Below are 20,235 nucleotides of genomic sequence, written 5' to 3'. Positions count from 1 at the left end.
GAGTGCTCTGCTTCAACTCACTTGTGATTAAGTAGAGATCCTGATCTGACCTTCATAGCTTATGTTGGTCAGCTGGAGGACTTCCAGCCACAGGGACACAGATCAGCTCCACCTCTGGTCCTTGTGAAATAACAAGAGGAAAGCCTTGGGATAGCCCTGGCAGACAAACTTGCCACCCACCTTTCAGCTTTTCATGGTTTTTTTCTGGTCTTCATAGTTGGCAAAGTTTTAAGAGTTTTGAGCTGAGAACATTTTGTCTTAAAGCACTGCTGGCTGTTGATACTACATCTGATGTTCCCCCCAGCCTTCTAGGAAATAAACAGTTCAAGGGAATATTTAAAATAAAATCAGTTATTGTTATTAATTATCTGTGGCTGTCCCAAATGTACATGATCTCTGAGCCCATCAACCACATTTTCCTTGGCTTGGCATAAACTATAAGCTCAGACCCCTGGGGCCTCCCAGGTGGGCAAATGTCAAAGAGGGCTTTAACTCTTAATGAGATTTTAAGCCCAAAATTCAAGAAGTGGAATGGTTGGATCCCCTCACTGCTAGGCCATTAGAATGTGTGTGTGTGTGAATATGTATGTGATTTGTTGTCTTACAAGATTAAGTTCTCAGCCCTCACCTAGGCACAAAAGAAGATGGAGAAAGGGCCAGGAGCAGAAGATGGGACATGTCCCAGCCATGAAGCTTTTCCAGGGACATCTGGTGCAGCAGCAGCAATCCTGGATGTCCCTGGGGAGCTGGGCCTGCAAGCAGGGCTGGGCTGGGCTTTCAGTGCTGGGCTGCTGAAGAAATATTACAGCAATGAATTTTCTGTATGCAGATGGACATTTTATTTAATCAGGTTCTTGCTGCAAGGCACAGCAGATTGGGGGAAGAGAAGGGGGCAGCGTGTTCTGTTTTCTTATAAAAATAAAAATGCAGAAGCAGCCATCAGATGAAGCTATTTGGATCCTGCTGCAAAATAGAGACATGGAAGGAATTCTGAAGAGTCAGATCTAGCAGTGAACTAGTTCCCATGAAATACTCTAAAAGAAAGGAACGTTTTTGTTAGTGTTATGATACTGTAACTTTTTTTATGGTGAAAAGCTAAACAATTTTTATGGCAGTCTAAAGTCTGTTTAGAAGCAATTTGACAGGGGAATATATATGTTTACTTTGGTTTTCTTAGCTTTCTCTCAGTGAAGGAAAAAAATCTCAAAGTAGTTTTCCTGACTACATGTTAGCTGCAGAACTTTTTATATGTTTTGAAATGAAAATTTTGCCATTTAATTTTTTTATATAGATGAATTATCAAAAAGGTCAAAATTAAAAATAGTATCATGGGAACTGTTTGTTTTTAACCTCAAAAGAAAAAAAATAAATCACACTTTCCTAGTTTAAAATATGAAAATTGGTCTCGTGAGAGCAGGATGCAAACTCAGTGATTTACCAGTGCTCCACCCAACCTATAAGAGGTGGTAACATCTCCCTGGGCTTGGGGTCCTGCTTAAAGAGAGGCAGAGCTGGATTTAAATAAAAAAATCAGACCAGCTTGTGGTGCTTTGAAGTGGCTGAAGAGCTGGGGATCTGGGCTGGGTGGTGGAGTTGGTAGGAATTAGAGGCAGCCCTAAAAATCAATGCGTGAGGTTTGGTGCTTCCCCTGCCCACACTGGTGGGGGGGGGAGAGGTCCAGGGGGTGAAATGTTCTCCTGGAGATGGCTGTGAGGGAGGGAAGGACCCTGTGCAGACCTGGGGGGTTTGGCATTTGTAGGAAGGAAGAGGAAGAAGGTTGTTAGCTTTGTCCTGCAAAAATTAAGCTACTGCTGGGCTTTAAAAATGGGGCTGTCACTTGATGGAGACTCACAGAGCTCTTGTGCCATGCACAGCCCTGAGCTGTCCTGTGGGCCAGAGGGACTCTGCTAATCTGCATCAAGAATGGGAGATGTCTCAGGAGACTCTATGATTTCTGTCAGGTGCCTACTTAGAAAGAACCCAACAAATGATATTTGGTTCTGTTTTTCTAGTGAGAAGGAAGAAAAAAAATGGGTTCAGGGGGAAGCTGGTTTGATATGGCCACCTCTGGGAATGGATGCAGCCATTGGGTTGGTGTGGGTGAGGAAAGGCATGGCTGAGCTTTAGAACAGCAGAAATCTGCTTGTGCTGGAACAGCAGGGCAGTGGGGTGTGCTGGTGACTGGGTGCTGCCTGGGCAGAGCTGGGGTGTCCTGGCCCTGCCCTGCATTCAGCTGGGCCCTGCAGCTGTCACAGTGATGCAAGTATTTGTTGGTGCAACTACTTTCTGGTTCTCAAAGAGCTGACTGACCTTTCCCCCAGCCCTGTGGATGTGTGTAATCTTCATAGATTAAGAATTAACATGCTGAAATGGTTTTTTTCCATCCCACAGGTTTTCTGCTTAGTGTAGGAAAAAAAGGAGTGATTTTTATTAGTGTCTGAAGCTAGGGCAGGGGAACAATGCAAACAGCCTGATTAGTGCTCCTGCTTATCCCCAGCCATTTTCCATCATTTCTGGTGGATTATTCAGGCTGTGATGATAGTCTGGCATGTTCTGGAGCACAGTACAAACTGCCTCTCTTTAGGTGCTCATAATTCACACTCCATTAGGATGTTGGTGTAGGGAATACTTGGCAGAATGTCAGGGCTTGCCAGGCATGATGAGATTGACTTCATCTCATTAAACTGCATTCTGAAAAATCAATCTAATATTTATATATGTTTTTCCTGAGCAGCAGCATCCCCTTAGAAGAGCTTCATGGCTTGTTCCAAGCACAGACACTGATGTAAAAAGGACTCTGATGCCCACCCCGACAGCCGCTCTGCCCAGCATGTGCCAGGCAGTCACAGGTGTTAGAGATTCATGCAAGGCTGTGGGAAGACTTTTCCTTTTTTTTTCCTTTAAAGCTGAACAATGAAATCCTTTTACTCATCTCAGAACTGATTCATGGCACACAAATCTTAGCACGTCTCTAGGGACTCAGCATCTGACTAAACAGAAAGAAATCTTATTTTTAAATGCATTCAGAATAACAACGTAGTGGTGAAGTTGAAGCTGAGAAGCTAACATGCTGACTCAGAGTATTTGGAATTAAGAAGCAGGTAAAATGGACAGTGCTGTAGCAGGGTTGCACAGGGTGCTGAGACTCCCACAGGTGCTTTTGCTGTGTGCCCACAGATGTGCTGAGGACCAGGTGTTGGACTTAAGGACCTTCCTCCTAATTTCAGCAGGTGATAATACCCAGATGGGTGGTTGGTGTTTTCTTTGTTAATTTGTTCATTTTCTTTCTCTGTTCAACCCCAAACTGACTTGAATCATCTTTTCTTCTGTGGCAGACCTTTTGGGAGAAGAAAGCAAGAATTGACTCTCGTTTTCTACCTTAAGAGTGAAGGCTGTAGCTATGAGAAATAGGTGCAAGACCACTTTTGAGCCAAGGATAGAGCAGACAGATTTGGCATAAACCACTACATGGCTCAGGACATATCTTCTGTGCAGGCAGTCAGGTTCCTCCCACCTGGCCAATCTCCCTGGAACCCCTGGGTGTTGACTGCAAATGCAATCTCCTGTCCCTGATGTTCATACCCCTCATTTCTGCTTCTACAGGATCTACAACATGCTCTGAAGGGTTCATCAACTCTGTCACATTGGTTTTTCTCTGTTTCCTTGCTGAGTATGTCAATTCTTCATGCTTCTTAAGTGCTGGTTTGTACCTAGGCTTTATTTTGGAGCAGAGCAGATACTACAGTTGCTGAGGAGGCCAGAGAGCAGAGTGTGCCCAGATTGAGACCCTGCAGAATCTATGGAGGCAAATTGATGCACACTGCTTGGCATGGGTAAGACAAGCAGGAGAAATGCGGTCATTGTTCAAGCTTGGACTGGTCTTTCCTGGAAAATGCAAAGTGTTATTTTTTTCCAGAGCTTTGCAATAGGAACAAAGGCAACCTGAGGGTAAACATCCAACTGATTTCCCTTCCCCTTGAACTCCAGAGTCAAGTTGGAGAAGGCACAAAAACTAGCCAGGCTGTTCTGTGGGACCCTTGGTGTGTATTGAGTGGCCTGTGTTGGTGCTGCCTGTCCATGTGCTTTGGGTGCCAGCATGTTCTCTGCTTGGAAGCAGCTGGTTAATTTAGGAGCAAAGCTGATTGAGTTGAAATTTGTCAATTCTTAATCTCAGGATTAAATCAATATCAATTCTAAAGTATGGGAAGGTCTGTAGTACATATTTTCTTTTTGTGTTGGTATCATCCAGCAAACTGAGCATGGAGGGAAAAATTGAAACCCAACTAGAAAAGAGAAGGAAGGTATCAAGCACCTGTGTGGGGAAAAAGGAGGTGACAAGAGAGGAGGTAGTGGAGGGATCATGGTGAAAGGGGCATGTTCCACCCCTCAGACATCAACTCAATAAACATCTATTGAAGACTAATTCTATGTAGTAGTAATAACTGTGTAATCATGACCTTGTGATGAGCTACTGCAGAGTTTGCATAGATTTTTCAAGACTTGCTGTCCTCTGAGCATGGAGAGACCTGGCAGCAGCAGAGAGGAAAGGCTCTGAAGAGTCATGTTTTAGACTGGCATAGAGGAGGACATGAGAAACAGTGACTTTCCTTGGGGGAGAGCAGGGGACAGTGCCACTCCTACCTGCATACTTCCCACCCTTAAGGTAAGGCAAATACAAGTCTTGGTAGCAAGCAGTTCTGCCTCCTTGAGAGGAGCTGCCTCTGAGGATGGTTGGCAGCTGAAAGTGTATGTAAGAAAGGAGATTCTCCAAAGGGTGCTCTGCTCTGCACAGGTCCTGCACAGTCACCTTACTCCTCTTTTCCATTACTGGCTTGTCTGGAGGAAACTTTTGGTTAGTTGGTCTGATGATGTCACTCCCAGACAGAATTAGGGAAAACATTATAATGAGATCTAGTTAATAAAGAACAAAAATATGGGAATATAATTAAAACTAGTCAAGAAGAATTTAAGAAAAATGGGTCTTGTCAGACATTTTTTATCTCCCAAGTTTTAGTAGAAACAGGGATCTGGGTAAATGTGGTAAGTATGTAAGGGTTTTGTCCTAGAACAAAATGACCCTAAAAAAATCTGATAGTGATAGATTAAAAACTTACTTTGTCTCAAAAAGCAGTTGTCAAGGAAAAACCACAAAGGAAGGAGGCTCTTTTAAAGGCCGGGTGCTATTCAGCTTTTTTATTTGATTTGGAGCAAGCATGAGCTTAAACATTAATAAATTCACAGGTGATACTCACATTAGGAGGGTAAATAGTATGGAAGGTGGGAGAGCTGTGTAGAGCTCTCTGACCATTTTGCTTTATCTTTCCAAACAAAGTGTGTTTTCTTAGGTATTTCTTAATATAATATTCTATAAGGTTGTACCAGCAGGACAGACAGGGACTGTGTGGTATCCAGGGGAGGGGTGATGCTGTACTAAAAAGCTTACTTTGGTCTTGGGAGGTGCAAGCAGAAGCAGTGAAGATGAGTGCAAACTGATTTTTACCTCTGTATGTGTTTTTGCTCTAAAATGCAGTTTCCAGTTTTGGTGTTCATGTTCTCAAAAGGGCAGTAAGAAAACCTAGAGAGTTCATTAAAAAGATTCAAGGGCAGGAGGAAAAAAAATGCATGAGGAGCATAAAGAGCTCAGTCTGTTTAAATTGGCAAAAAAAAAAAAAAAAGAGAGAGAACTTGATTATGCTGCAGAAGAATCTTTATAGCAAGAAGAGAAAGCAGCTCTCGCAGTGGAGAAGGGCATTAAAAAACCTGATGGCTGAAAGCTGAAACCAGACAAACGTTGTCACACCTCTAAATGTCAGATAGTAAAATAAACTGCATAGGCAAATGGCAGATTCTTAATCTCTCTGTATCTTCAAATACAGAGTAGATAGCTTTTTAGAAAATACTCCTTAGCCAAATGTAAATTGTTTGGCTGAATAGAGCAAAGCTGAGCTCCTGTCAACACAGCAAACTTGGCAGAGTATGGACTGATCCCTTCTGGTTCCTGGCGTCTGCAAGGTGCTGCATGTCTCCTGCTGGGGTATTTTGGCAAAAATTTTCTCCTTCCCAAGGTCATTCTGAAGCAGAATCTGCTCTTCAGCTGCATGTTGCACTGCAGAGCTTAACCTTTATAATTTAGTGCTTAAATGGAAAAGGTGTAGGCAATAAATGTGGTGACACTGCAGAAAACATCTAAACTACTCTTACTTGATTCAGATACTACTAAAAAACTAAGATGAACATTTTTGCTAGGCACCATCTTCCTAGATACATATAATTTACCTTCTTCATTTGCAGAGGTGTTTGAAGCACAAGGTTTCAGGTAAGAGAGACACAAGCCCCTCTGCTGTGCTCCCCACTGGCCAGGGAAGGCTGCTGGTAGGTGACTATTGCTTGTGAATTGTTTTCAGGCTGCAGATGACCATTGCAGCTTTGTCCATATTCCTTTCTTCACTGGCCCTTTCCAGGTGTGCTACTCCTGCTCTGTCCTTCCCTCCCAGCTAAGGGGTTTAAAACACATTAATTTTGTATTGTGCTGACTATAGGCAAAGTTTGACTAAAGGGTTTATGTGAGTTATTTAAGAACGTAGGTCCCGTTCCTGATGGCATATCTGGTGCTTATGCCAATCTCATGTTTCAGTCTTGACTCTGGCCATCTGGCCAAAATGGTTTTGGAGCTTGCCTTTTTGGCAAAACAAAAAGGGAAACTTCTGGCAAAAAGAGTCTGGAGGGGAGAAAAGGCTGGAAGAAAAGTTTCTCCAGAATGATGGGAGATGGTCTGTGAGATGCAAGAGTCAATATGCCTCTGTCTGGAAGAGGAAGGAAAAATAAAGGGTTCTTGTAATCTATTTCTGTTTCTTTGTTTCCAGTGTTTCTCCGTTATATGTTTAGATGTGTATATATGCATTTTAAATAAGAATATCTGTTTCATAGCTGTACCAGCAGTTGGGAATACTAGAAAACCACCCACTCCTAGAAAGCAGCAGTGCAAAGCTGTGCAATGTGATACCACGGCTGAATTTACCCTGTCCCAGCAGAATTGTGTCTGGCACTGTGCTCTGGTGCTGCCCATCTTCCAGAGTTTTGCCTTTCCTTCTCTTTAGGCCCTTCTGCTTCATGTCATTAGCTTTGAATCAGGGGATGAAAGCAGCAAGCACCTTGGCTCATTCTAAAGCCTTGCACTGTCCCAAGCCTCTTGTTTGTTGCCAGATGTGGATGTGTAGTCTTCGAAGGATGAATGTCTCCAGGCATCTCGTTAGATTGGTGAAGAGATTTTCCTAAACAGATGGTGCAGAGTTGGGCAACTGGGCATTTTTAATTTGTTTTCTACATATATGTCAACTTGCTGCTTTGGGTGTGGTTGAGCACTGAGGCTCTGGTGAGGACTCACTGTGTGGAAGGATGAGTGTTCTGGGAATGCACATGGGAAGGAGGGATGGGCATTGATGGGTGGAGATGACTAAGGGATTATGGAGGTGAATGTGAGGCAGATTAAATGGACCATCAAGTCTGCCTGGAGGGCTGTGGGATGCTCTCTGAAAGGAGCTTAGAAACCCCATCAGAGGAATCAGCGAGCTGTACAGGGGTTGTCAAAGGAACTGTTCAGTCGTGGTAAGGAAATAGATAAGGCTCTTTCCATGAGGCTTTGCTTTTACTGATGATTGTATTGTTATTTTTGCCTTAAGGTTTGGATTTTGAAAGCACATTAAAAATATGTTTTATGTTTGTGTAACTTCCTGATTTATACAGTGTGCTTCCTACATTGCTCTAGGCACACAAACAATATAAACTGTAGTTAATGTTAACCCAGAACATGCATATTCTACCCTCTTAGCCCATAGGGATGTGCATACACATGCTCCACCATATGTGGGGACAGCAGCTGCTAGAGAGCCCTTGAGCCAACACATTTATGCAGTTGGAAACCTGATGATACCAAAGGAAAAGGGGTTGTATTTATAGCTTTGTTTATAGAAGGAGTTTTTCCTTTGCATTTCAGTGTAGGTATAATTTGAGAAGTAGGATAGGAAGCATTCCTGATATCTTACTGTTGTTGGTTTTTTGTTGGTTTTTTTTTAAGTGCCTGTTCACGCCAATATCCACAGAAGAGTGTTTTAGCTCACACAGCCTGCTACACAAATAACCACCTGCTACATATTTTAGACAAGTTCTTGTGGATATCCTCATATTTTCAAAGTAGTTGGGAAAGACTTGCTTTCTTTAATATGTGACGATCCTGAGTTCCCTACACTTAGAATAGCTGTGTGATTTCTTCTCCAGGGTGGGTTTCTGAGAGCACTGTGGGTCAGAGATTTATTGTCTGTATCCAGATTTAAGGGATGGACACCTTTAAAGGATTTAGATAATTCTGCTTTGTTCAGAGTACTTGTAGCAGATGTGTTTCAGGATGAGTGCTCTGTGTGGAATAAAATCGAGAGTTTCCTAAGATCAGCTAAAGCAATTAATAGTAATGGTATTCATTCCATCTTTGTTATGTAAGGTGGTTTGTTCTGAGAAGCAGACTGCTAGAGACAGAGGATGAAAATAGCAACTGTTAATTTCAGAGGGCTGAGCCTCTGAAGACTGCACCCAGGAGGAACCAGACCCCACTTGATTCCCTCTGTGCTCTGATCGAGGGTGTGTATGAAGTGGCAGAGTCCTCTCTGGGGTTTTTCACTGCTGCTGCTATTCCAGGTGCCACCAGGGAATGTTTGGGATGTGCTCAGCCATTCCCCCGTGGCCTATCTGGAAGAGCTCTTGCCTTCACAGCATCTTTGGTGCTGCCTGCGCATTTTTTCCCCTCTTCTCCCTTGATGCTCACCAGTCTGTGGATCTTTACTGCTTCTCACAATCTTAGGGCAGCAGTGTGGGATTTAGGAAAAGTTTTGAGGCTGTACACCTGTATAACCTCAGCTTGTCCCATGGTTACTGCTGCTGTGTTCCTGAATTGGGTACCTCCACGTCGAGCAGCTCATATGCCTGCATGCACCCAACCTCTGTGCATAATTCATTGGTACAAATGGTTGCAGTAGGGAGGGTGGGTTGTGTGTTTTGAGTTTCGGCCCTGGCTTTGCTGGAGCACTGGGTTTGTTCTGGAGATGACTGGGAGCTGGTGGTGAAGCAGGGCTGAGTAGTGAAACACTGTGTGAGTGCAAAATGCTGCCTGGCTGCTCGGTGCCAGGCTGGGCTTCTGAAAGACCTTCTCTGCTTCTCCTTGACTGTGTCATTGCAAAAGGCTTTGGGAACAAAAGCTGACTGTCATTTCTCCCCTTTTCTTCTTAGATGGGGATGGTCGGAGACTGAAAGGAGCCATCCAGAGGAGCACAGAAACTGGGCTGGCTGTGGAAATGCCCAGCAGGACTGTCCGTCAAGCCAGCCACGAGTCCATTGAGGACAGCATGAACAGCTATGGATCAGAGGGGAAGTAAGTCATGGAAAGGGAGCTGGGGAATCACTTCTGGGATGCACTGTTCTTACATCTGTTAATTTTTCTCCAGCATGATCAATGATCTGTTTGTTTGACTAGCCTGTGCTGCAGGTGTACTGCCCATTCAATTAGAGCAGAGCTCTCTGTCTGTGTAGCTGGCACAAACTCGAGATGTTTATTTGCTTTTTAGTGTCCTCATTATTCTGAGCTGAAGCAGATTCTCATTACTTTTAACTGCTTTGCCTTTAGAAGAATAATTCAGGGTGAATAGCTGGGGCTCATTACTGGTAATAAATTACAAGCCAGTAGTCCTTAATGTTGTTCAATATCTGTCTGTCTTTCCTGTTTCAAGATGTCACTTTTTTCCCCCCAAACCTGAAGACTAAGGTGATGAAAAGGATGTAAGTAGCAAAATAATTTTTCTGATATAAAAATACATATTTAAAAGTCTGTGTATGCTTTTGGTAACAAGATTTTTGTTTCATCTGAGTTAGTGACCTAAAATGTGTTTTAGAAATTATTTTTGACCCAAGAAAAGATAGAACACACTTTACTGCACTTGGGTGTTGTACCAGCGTGCAAAGCAGGAGATCCTTAGGCCACAGCTTGTGGACCTGACTTGTTTCCAGTTCTCATTTTTATATTTCCATTATTTGAAGCCATATATGGAGATTATAGTGATTTTATTAAGATGGCCATTCATGGGAATTCTTGGAGGCAAAAAAACCTCAGTGTTTAAAAAAGGGAGCAATATACACTGTCAGTTTCCATGCTTCTAGGTAAGAGGCCAATATGTTTGTATGCCTAAATGTGCTGTGTTTAAGCCAAGTATCACACTTGGCATTGCTCAGTACACTTTCTAGGCTTATGTGATATTCCAAGTAAACTGTACTGCTAAAATGATACAAAGGCACTCTCATTAATGTGATTCTGGTGTTAAGTAAGTAACAGGCTGTAAATTGAGAGATTTCTTTAGCTTTAAAAGTAGGCTAATCCTGGAAAGGCATCGTAGATCTTTGCTGAAGGTTGGCAATAGTAATGAGGCACAGGCTGTGATAGCAATCTTGCCACTCCAAAGCTGTGATGTGCTTTACCTCTTCTGTGAGGTAAAGCTTCCTCTTGCTGTCTCCAGGGAAATATTCCTGCTATGCCACTGCAGTCCTGTGGCTTGGAGTTCTGCCTCCTCTATGAGATGCAGAAGTTTGGTTCACTCCCCTGGCAATGTGGGGCAAGAATCTGCTTCCGTGCAGAGCAGAATTCTTTCCTTTTTGTATTTACATAGCTTACCCTTCTGGGAAAGGATATAATTCACTGCAAGGTTTGTGTCCTATCATTGCACAGGGCTAGCTGCTTTGATTGCACTTTCCTGGAGAGAGAATATTTCTGCCAAGAAATAATGCACCCGTGCAAGTGCTGTTTTACCCTGAAGGCAGGCAGCACGTAGCTGTCAGCTCAACAAAGGAAGAAAAATCCTGTCTCACAATCCAAATGTGTTTATTAGCACAAGTCTAGCATTGGTATTTCAACCTTAAGTGCTGCCAGGGATGGGACTGTTTCTCCTCTACTTCTCTGAGAAGTGTGATTAAGTGGTTCCTAGATGCTTTGTTCCTAGGTGGGATAATTATCTTCTCTAGAAAGCCTATGGGAACTGCAGCTATCTGTCTGCAGTGGCAAGTGATAAGCAAACAGGGCTGAGAGTACAAAGAGCCAAGAGGGCTCTATTATCTTGAAACAGGCTGGGAGGGCAGTTTTTCTGCTTTTCTTTTCCAGCAGCAAAGAAAGGAATTGTTTGGGGAATAGCTTTGAGTGAGAGAAATGTATTCTCCTAAATCAGATTTCTCTTGACCTTTCTTGTTTGCTGTAGCTGTGTTCCCAGGGAGGCAAGATGAAGATTCACATGACTGTATTAGCTGCTGCAAGTTTCTTTTTAATGCTGGGTATCTGATGCAGGTACTCCTAAGTCAGAAGCAGTTTTCACCAGAGACTGTCGAAAAAACTGGGTTTTGGCAAAACAAGGTTGCCCTAGTTCTTCCTAAACAAGCCTCTCTTCAGTGTGTTCACACAGACAAGAAAATAGATTCAAAACCTCATCTTCTAAGAGGGTTTTTTTTCTCACGTTCCATAGGTTTTTGTAATCCTTTTCAATTTGAGGACCAAATGGACAACTTGCAAAAGTGGCACACTGAAATGATCAAAGATTTGGTGAACCTTTGCTGCAGAAGGTCTTAGAGCATCTGTCCTCAGTCATACAAATGTGCTTTTAAAGTGATGCTGATTGACTGATTCCAGGGTTGTTGTGATGAGCTGGCTGCAGCCAGCTACAGCTGCTTGGTGCTTGTGCAAAGCATCACACCTGAAGAATTTTCTGTAGTGCATGAGCCATGCTGCTTTTCCTCTGAATTCAAGAGTGCATGACATCTCAGGGTTTTTTACAGAATGGCTTATGTAGGGATATGCTTGTCCCCTCCAAGAAAATCTTCCCTTTAGGGTTTTAAGGGAAGATGGAGTATACTGAAGATTAGCTGCTCTAAAGGATGTGGCTTCTGGAACTTAAGCTTGTGTGCATGCCAATAAGTGCTGACAATGTTGACACACTGCTCCATTTAAATTTTACTGAACAAAAAGCCCCCTGGCTCCATTACCCAGCTTTTACACTGCAAGGTGGTTGTGTACCAGTGTACAAAATTAATATAATAAAACTCAGTGTGAGACCTTATGGAAGGGAAAGGTGCTATTTATTGTCACTCACACTCAATGACACTCTCACAGCCCTGTGCAGGCACCAAGCCTCCTGCATCCAGGTGCCATAGCTGGGCTTGGTTGTGTGCTGCAGGGAGGATCAGACACCATCTATCAAGCCTTCCCTGTGGCTTCAGCAGAACAGATTGGCTCTTGGAGAGATTTTTACACTTTCTAGGACTTAATTGGTGTTACAGGGTGATCTTTCACCATAGAGTCTTGCTTTTTTCGGCTTCCATAGATTTTATGCAGTGCTGCTACCCTTCTGTTTGTGTTTGGGGAATCTTTGTGGCTGTAGTCTGCCTTTGGACAAGGTATGGAAGTGATGTGCTCTCTGACTTTGTTGTCATCCTTCTGTTGCCTGAGGACAGGTCTGCTCCTGACAGGTTGGTTGGGCTTTCTGTTCATAATTCATCCAGACCCTTCTTGGCACTTGTTACAGATCTCTACAGCTGTTGGTATTTTTTTCTGTGAATGTACTTAAAAATCTGTATGAGAGGGCTGTTACAAGTGCCTACCCGGGTAGTCTAAGAACACCAAAATTACTGCAAGAATAAAATTCTGAATATAGGAAAAGCTGACAAACAAAGCCCTGAGATTCAACAGAGATCTCCAACTTCATCCTGGCTCATGCACAACCTACATCTTGTTTTGGCTGGGTTCTGCTGCAGCTGCATGAGTCCGTGTACAACAATCAGAAAGCAATAGATTCTGGACTTATGTGTAACTTATTCCTGCCAACCATTTTTCTTTCTGAAAATGGAGCAGGAAGACAAAAATGGACCTGGAACAAAAGACTGCCATAGTCTCTAATAAGTGGTACTCATGACTATTTTTTTTTTTTTTTTTTTTTTTTTTTTTTTTTTTTTTTTTTTTTTTTTTGTTCTTGCTGGCTCCTGCTGAGATGATTAAGTTTTGGAGAGCTAAGGTGACTTTTACCTTAGGAAAGCATAGCAGGTGGTGACTAGCAGACTCAAAGGGATTTTCTTGTATGATCTGAGATAACTCTCAGATGTTCAGCAAGGAAGCATTTTGTCATTAGTCTTATCATCTCTTTTCCTATGGTGAGGGCAGCACCAGCCTGAGGCCACTTTTGTGAGGAGGGCTGGAGGCAGACAGCAGCCTGGAGTGGGTGATGCTGTGCAGGCATCTCACACCTCGTGGCTTGGTTCAGCCTTGTGCCCCTTCTCCATCAGTGCATACACAGCTGATGTGAAGCAGTGCTGGAGTTAAGCTTAGAGAGCTACATGTCCTCTGCTTCATTATGGAGAAGCAACTAAATGGAAGCTGGAGAAAATACCAACCTGGCTTGTGACACTGTGGTCATGTGAAAATCCACTTCTTCATCAAAAATTGTCCAGCATCATCCCAGAATTACCAAAAGACTTGATTCCTAAAGGCACAACTAAGGAGATTCATGTTGTAGGTATTCACTGAATATATTCCTTTTTTGGAGAGAAGAAATGACTTCCAGACTCTTTTATAGCAAATTATCTTTAGGACTCTCTTTTTATCCAATTTCTTTTTAAAAAATGTAATGAAATGTACTGCTAATACAGTTCAGGCAGTAAGAAATCAAGGCCTTTTGAGATGGCAACTGGGGGGAGGGCAAAGAGATTGTTGCTGTAATGCCAAGGAATTAGCCTGTTCAGCAACAACACATCCCCAGACAGGATGTGACCTTGAGAGTTGAGGTTACAGCAGTAAATAGAGTGAATCCTACCTCCAGCACCCTCTTGGGAAGAGGCAGAATTGCTCTCTGAAGGCAGGCAGCTCTCTGTCTTTTATTCAGGGCGCCTGAGACAACTTGTGATGGCTAAAAACAGAGGTAGCCTGGGAAGGTGGGGAAAGGAATGGCGAGAGGTCTTTGTAGATAATTCACTTGAGTTTTTATAGCCCTGTTTAGGTGGCAGGATTTGTGCAGCAGAAGGAATCAGCTACGCAAGCAGGGTACAGTGTGTTACAGCACATAAGACACCACGTCACAGTGCTAAAAATGTCAGAGAATGTGGAGTGGCCAGGAGAGAAACAGAGCTTGTTGAGAGGCAGAGATGGAGATAATGTCTGGCAGAGGAGAGGTGTGGGGGTTCAGTCAGGTTGGGGTTCAGTCTCACAGGGACAGATGCTCTTGGAAAACCAAGGTGAAGGCTTCTGCAGCATTCACAGCAACTCTGACAGGGTAAAGGGTTCTGTGTTTATTCCTCTGACAATGTAGTCAGATGTGTATTGTATTAATGATTCCTCATGTGTGCCAGAGATATTTTAAAGGTAGGAACAGTGGACATTGAAGTAGTTCTGCCTTCCACCTTAGCTGATAGATACCTACTTGGCTTCTGCCTGTAATATGAGTTCCAAAAGACCGTAACATGCTGTATGGATGGCTGTTACACAGTGCATTCCTGCTCCCTGAAATTGGAGTTCTGATGTTTGGGTTTTTTATGCTCAGATAAAGTAACTATCAAATATTTTATCAGTCTTGGAGATTTCCCCCCTCCCACTTTCTTCTGGATGAAGATGTATGTGGTGCTGTCCCTGGTTTTTAATGACAGAGCTGGAGAACTTAGCTATGCATTAGATGTAGGCATACAGCATCCTTCTTGGTTCAGCTGTGCAAGCAGGACCATTCAGTTGCATGAGTGTGTTTAGGCAACTTAATTGTGCTAAAAGGACAAGCATAAGTCTTTCAGAAGATTTTGTGAGGACAGAACAGTAAATTTGGAACCCTGGGCCCAAACACATCCCAGGTACCTACTAGACACCAGTGGAGTGCCTCTTTGAGAGTGTATGGCTTCTAAAGGCTTGAGTTGATGGGCAGCAGGTGGTTGTATGGATAGTGTGAAGGATATCCATGAGAGGGCATGGCAAAAGGTTATCTTCTGAAAATAGCTGTTCCCTGGGTGTCCCAGAAGCTGCCTGGCTTCACCCCTACCCCACCTGATGAACCCTCAACAGGTGAACAGTGCAGCTCTGCAGAAATGGAGATGTTCAAGTGCAATAGAGAGGCAGTAATGGGGTTGTTGTTAAGGAGGACACAAACTCTTCTCTGAACACCCAGAGCTCCTTCACCCAGCCTCTGAAGGGAGCAGATTAATTCCTTGCTCTGCATTTCTGCTCAGACCCAGCAGCCAGTGCGTGGCCACTACAAGTTGGTAGAATTGAGATCAGTCCCAAAGTCATGTAAGATAGAATTAAAAATGCTGTTTCAAGGGCAAAGGAAAGGAAATAGCCTGGTCTGTGCTTTAACTGTTAACTTGTGAATGGTGTTGAGGACCAATGTGCAAAAAGATAATGGAAGGAAAAAGCAAAGCACAGGAATAAATTCTCTAGGGAGGGATTTTAACAAGTTTGTCAAGCAGCTGTCACAAATTATTTTAAATAAAGCTGCTCTAGCCTTGAGACCTGGGTGTGGGCTGAGTGACCTGTGGAGATGCCTTCTTACCATATTTCCTGTGAGTTTTGCAAGGTTTTGACAAGCTGATTCTGCAGGCACTTGCAGCAGCGTAATGGTGTACCTGGCATGCAGAGTTCCAGAAGCAATTTAAAAATAGATTTAGAAAAGAGGTCAGACAAACTCCGCATGGACAGGGAAAGAAATTAATGATACATTTTTCTCTGAACGTGTCTGTGCTGTTACATGCTCTGCATGCTGATCTGCAGCAAAGCAGGGGTGGGAGTGTGGAAGAAGCTGAGCAGAACCACAGATGCGGTACGAGAGGGATCAGCACGGGTGCTTCCTTTATACCATTTTTTGTATTGAAATCAGCATTGTCCATCGGGGAATTCAAGCCCTGATCAGTTTACAAGACAAGTTGGAAAATTTAGTTCCCCATCTGAATATAAATATATGAAATTCAGCAGCCTTGCTGTAGAGGAACCAGCCAACTGCACGATGCTTTGTGTGTGGAGAGGAACGGAACGGGTTTTGTGGTGGGTAGGTCAGCAAGTGTTGCTGCCTTGAAAGAGCAGAGAGGGAAGCAGCTGGCAGAGAGCCTTTAAGCCACTCTTAAATTGCACTGCAGAGGACAGATTTCATATGCTCTGACCCTACAGCAGGAGCCTGCTGCACAGGTTTCCCTTAAATAATCAGGATTAGGAGTGTTGTGTTTTAAAAGAACAGCAGGCAGTCCCAGCCCCAGTTGGAGCACACTGTTCCTAAGATTGAGTGAATTCACTTTGATTTCACATATGAACATGTCACGAGAGAAATAAATAGTTGATGCAGTCAGTTTTTTGGTGAAGCAGGGAGTGATGCTGAGGTCCGTGGGGTTGCAGAGGGGCAGTGCTTGCAGCCTGGGCTGGGCTGAGGGCTTTGTCTGTCAGGCTGGAGTGTGCAGGGTCTTGTCTCCCTCTCGTGGGTGTCCACAGACTGCAGCAAGAGCAGATGTCCCCTCCTGTCCCCAAGCTGTGTCCATGCTGCACGACTTCAGCATCCACAACAAATGTCTGTTTTATCCAAGTGTCTGAAATGGGGTCTGCAGCCAGTACTGAGCCTTGGGGTGAAATGGGTACCTGTGAAACAAAAGTCATGTTTGTGTGGGTTTCTGCTTATGCTGCTCTGCATTGGTGGGCTCAGAGACCCCAGGATCAGCAGTGGTCCTGAGTGTTGTCCTGCTGTCCCTGCTCTGCCTCCTTTCCTACAGCCTCGGACCACATTCCTTGGATCCTCTGGTAAGATGTCCTTCATTTGTCCTTGAAGCTCTCAGGGTATATCATGAAACAGCAGAATGTACCTCACTCAAAAGAGAAGCACCAGCATGTTTTATTGAGGTAAAATTAATCAGTTCAATGGAATTGAACAAAATATAAGTGGTTTACGGAGGTTCTGTAAGCTTGATGACGAGGTTCACCTTATTAATCACTGCATATGAAGAAACATACTAAGCAGTCAAGTGCATTCATCACAAGGTGTCACTGACCTCCTGTCCCTTCAGGTCAATAACAGATTTACAGTCAACTTAACAACCAATTCCACAGCAAAACATAAATATTTAAATTCATAAAAATCATTTTCATTCAGCTGTGGCAAAGCAAAGCCCATGAATCATGATTAGTGAAAGCAGAGGGCCAGAGAAGAGACAATTAATTTCTCTTTCCTGTTCAAAAGGCTGTGCTGCTATTGCTCAGCAGAGGATTTGTGCCCTTTAGACAAAAGGCTGACAAGTGTCACCTGTTAATCTTCTCTGTGTTCAGCTCGAGATGGTCCTGCAGCAGCCCTGATCCCCTGTGCACTGCTGGTTATGACAGTTGCTATTTGGAAGTCAGCTGCAAAATGCTCCCTCTTTATTCCTCTAGATATTTTTAGTTCTTCTTTTTAGATTGCAGTATAAAAAAGAGATCTTGTTTTGGTGGTAACCAGCTTGTAGTGATTTCTCCCCTGAAGGGAGAAGTGTTTGGTGATGGAAGGGGCTTTCCAGGGTTGTTCCATCTGCTGGCTGCCACCCAAGGTGGGACTGCCACTGTCACCTGCAGCAGATCCCCTTGGGAACACATCTTCCTTCCAGCACATGCAGTGTGTGGTGGTTCAGCTGGAGAGCTAGTTGGTGAATCAAGGGCAGGTAAGAAATCACCCAGAGATAATTTCTTCAGAGGTCAGGCAGGAAAACTCTTCTGAGTGTGCAGCATGTGGCAGAGGTTCAGGGGAGGGCTCCTGGGAGAACTCAGAGTGTGTTTAAACACTTAAAAAACAGTTAAGGTGTCCTCGTGGTTCTTTTCCTCCCTGCTTCAGCTGCAGGAAAAGCAAGTGAGTAAATGGGGAAGGTCTGTCCCACCCATCTCAGAACCACACCATATGCAGCCTCCTCACCTCAGCATCCCAGCTTCTCTCCAAGCACTTGACAGACAGAGCTTGCTGAGCTGGATTTGAGCATCCTAAATTTAGCCAATGCAGCTAAATGGTTCCTGCTGTGTTTAATTCACATGCATACTAAATTTCTGCAGTTCTTTTTTCCCCTTCCCTCTCCTCTCTAGGGAGAAGCAATGGCTTTCTTGGAGTTAGCTTATGATTTTTCCAGACAGAAATTGTTTCCATTCCAGCATTATTGGCAATACCTAAATATATGTCCAGGAATTGGTCAAAGCCAAGGAGCCTGATTTAGAGCTGCTGCTTCTAATGTCTAATAAAGCAGCCCTACAAAAGGTCAGCCTCTATGCAGCCAGTCCCACCAGCTAATGGCATCATCTATTGAAGAATGAACTCCATCTTCACTTGCCTGTCAAATACAACAACAACATTAACTGTCTAACCTAATACTGAGTTTCATATAGTGTTAGTAAACCTATTAGCTGAGGCTGTTATCCCAAGTGGCAGAGTCTTGACCTTGGCCTGTGTGTTTAAGTGGGCTTTTGTTGTTCCTCTTGAGATCAGTCTCAGAGCTACAAAGCAGCAGCAGCAGCTTCATTTGAGCTGCAGCTTGCAGCACAGCCCTGGTGTCCCTGCAGCCAGGTCCTGCCCTCTCTCTGCAATTTGCACTGAGGAGCATCCATCTTTTCAAGGTTGTCCCAAGCCCTCTGACTTCTCAATCTCTGTGGAGGTAACTAATGTTTGCTTTGCTGTCAATGCTTCCAGTTGCTGTTTGTTCACCTTCAGCCCAACTGCTCTTGTGCTTTTTAACTCTGCTCTTCATGCCCTCCTGCTGTTTATTCCATATCAGCGATGCAGGCTGTGGTCTCAACAACTCCACTAAGAGGTGCTTTTATTGTCTCCTGAGCTGCCCCAGCTGCTGGGCAGAGCCTTTGGGAACAGTGGTGCCCAAAGGAGGTATGAGCTGGTGTTTGAGAGCTTGGGTGGTTTCTCTCCATACACCTATCAAGTGCAAACTAGTATTTGACATCAGCCTGTGGCCTGATTCTCTTCCCAGCAGGTAAGGGGAAATGGTCTCCTGTGGATGGTTTTGTGAATGGAGTGTTCAGGGGCCAGAAGGGTATCACTTCATTACTGTCCTGCAGCAAGTGGTATTCCTGGGCTGGTGGTCTCCTAGCTCTGTGTCCCCACTGCAGGACCACAACTGGATTTCACCCTGGAGTGGGATCACTCCAAGACCTGGTTCTGGGTGTGCTCTCAATACTGTGCTTTGCTCAGTCCCAGGCTTCCCTTCTGCTGTTCCTGTCCCAGGCATCTCGTTAATGAGCCCAAGCATCTGTTTTGAGCACAGCAGTGAACATTTCCCTGCAGGGCTGTGAGCTGTCATGCCAGCCTGTTATTTACATGCTGGTTCAGGTCACATACTCCCTGGGGTAGGAGCGAGACCCAATCTTGGCCCATTTATCTTCCATGAGTTGAAGAGAATAAAGAAAACATTTACCTTGTAGCTGATGGTCTATTCATCTCCTTCTGAATCTCCTGTCTTTCTCTGTCAGGTCTCCTTTCCCTTGACCTATTTTGGGTTCTCTAAGCACTAGTTTTCATCCTTTTTTGACTCTCTGGGCAGCTGAAAATGCCTGAGCCAGCAGGCTTGAGGAGTCTCCCTGGTCCTCATGCACACCAGGGCTCAATTCTTCCCTCCTTGTATGGGCAAATCATGAGCCTGATAAAGCCCTCTGGCTCCAGGCTCCCCCTTCCCCTGCTTTTCCCCATCACATGTCCCTGTCCCTGCAGCTTTCCCAGCCCTGGGGATGTCTGTGCTCAGTCTGCCCTTGGCAGCCTAACCTGGTCCTGTGCTCAGGGTGCTCCCCCAAAAGCTGCCCTGGCCGGGTGATGTGCAGGAGTCAGGGACCCACAGGGAGCAGAGCATGGTCCTGTATTGCCTCTGCCCCTGGGATGGATGGTGACACTGGGGACATGCCTCTGAACAGTCATTGTCACAGAGTGAAAAATAGTAACCTAGTTAATGACAGTGATAAATCTTTCTGTTTCTGTTGTACCTTGAAACATCACCTGGAGTGTTTGTGCAAGCAGTGGATGCAGGGAAGAGAAAATCCACCCTGTGCAGAGCCCTTCCCAACCTGTCTTTCAGAATGCCCAGGCACCCTCCTCCCTCATTTTTCACAAAAGGTGACATTTGTAAGGAGCTCAAGGACAGGTTTTTCCACGCTGATGGCTCAGCAGCCCCCTGTGTAGCAGTGATAACCAGGTTTCT

At 44.3% G+C, this 20,235-nt stretch overlaps 1 protein-coding gene across 1 annotated transcript in view; it reads left to right on the top strand.

Annotated features, from left to right (window-relative positions):
- Positions 1-20,235, top strand: part of RIMS4 (regulating synaptic membrane exocytosis 4) — a 43,618-nt gene that overhangs the window by 18,365 nt on the left and 5,018 nt on the right. Inside the window, exon 2 of the mRNA XM_030463063.1 lies at positions 9,277-9,418. Within this exon, the coding sequence (XP_030318923.1) occupies positions 9,277-9,418 (142 nt within the window). The remainder of the gene's footprint in view (positions 1-9,276; positions 9,419-20,235) is intronic.

This window comes from Calypte anna, chromosome 20, assembly GCF_003957555.1.
Source record: "Calypte anna isolate BGI_N300 chromosome 20, bCalAnn1_v1.p, whole genome shotgun sequence".
In the NCBI taxonomy this organism is placed as follows: Eukaryota; Metazoa; Chordata; class Aves; order Apodiformes; family Trochilidae; genus Calypte; species Calypte anna.
The sequence above is the reverse complement of the archived record's forward strand: the minus strand, read 5'-3'. Positions and strand labels throughout refer to the sequence as shown.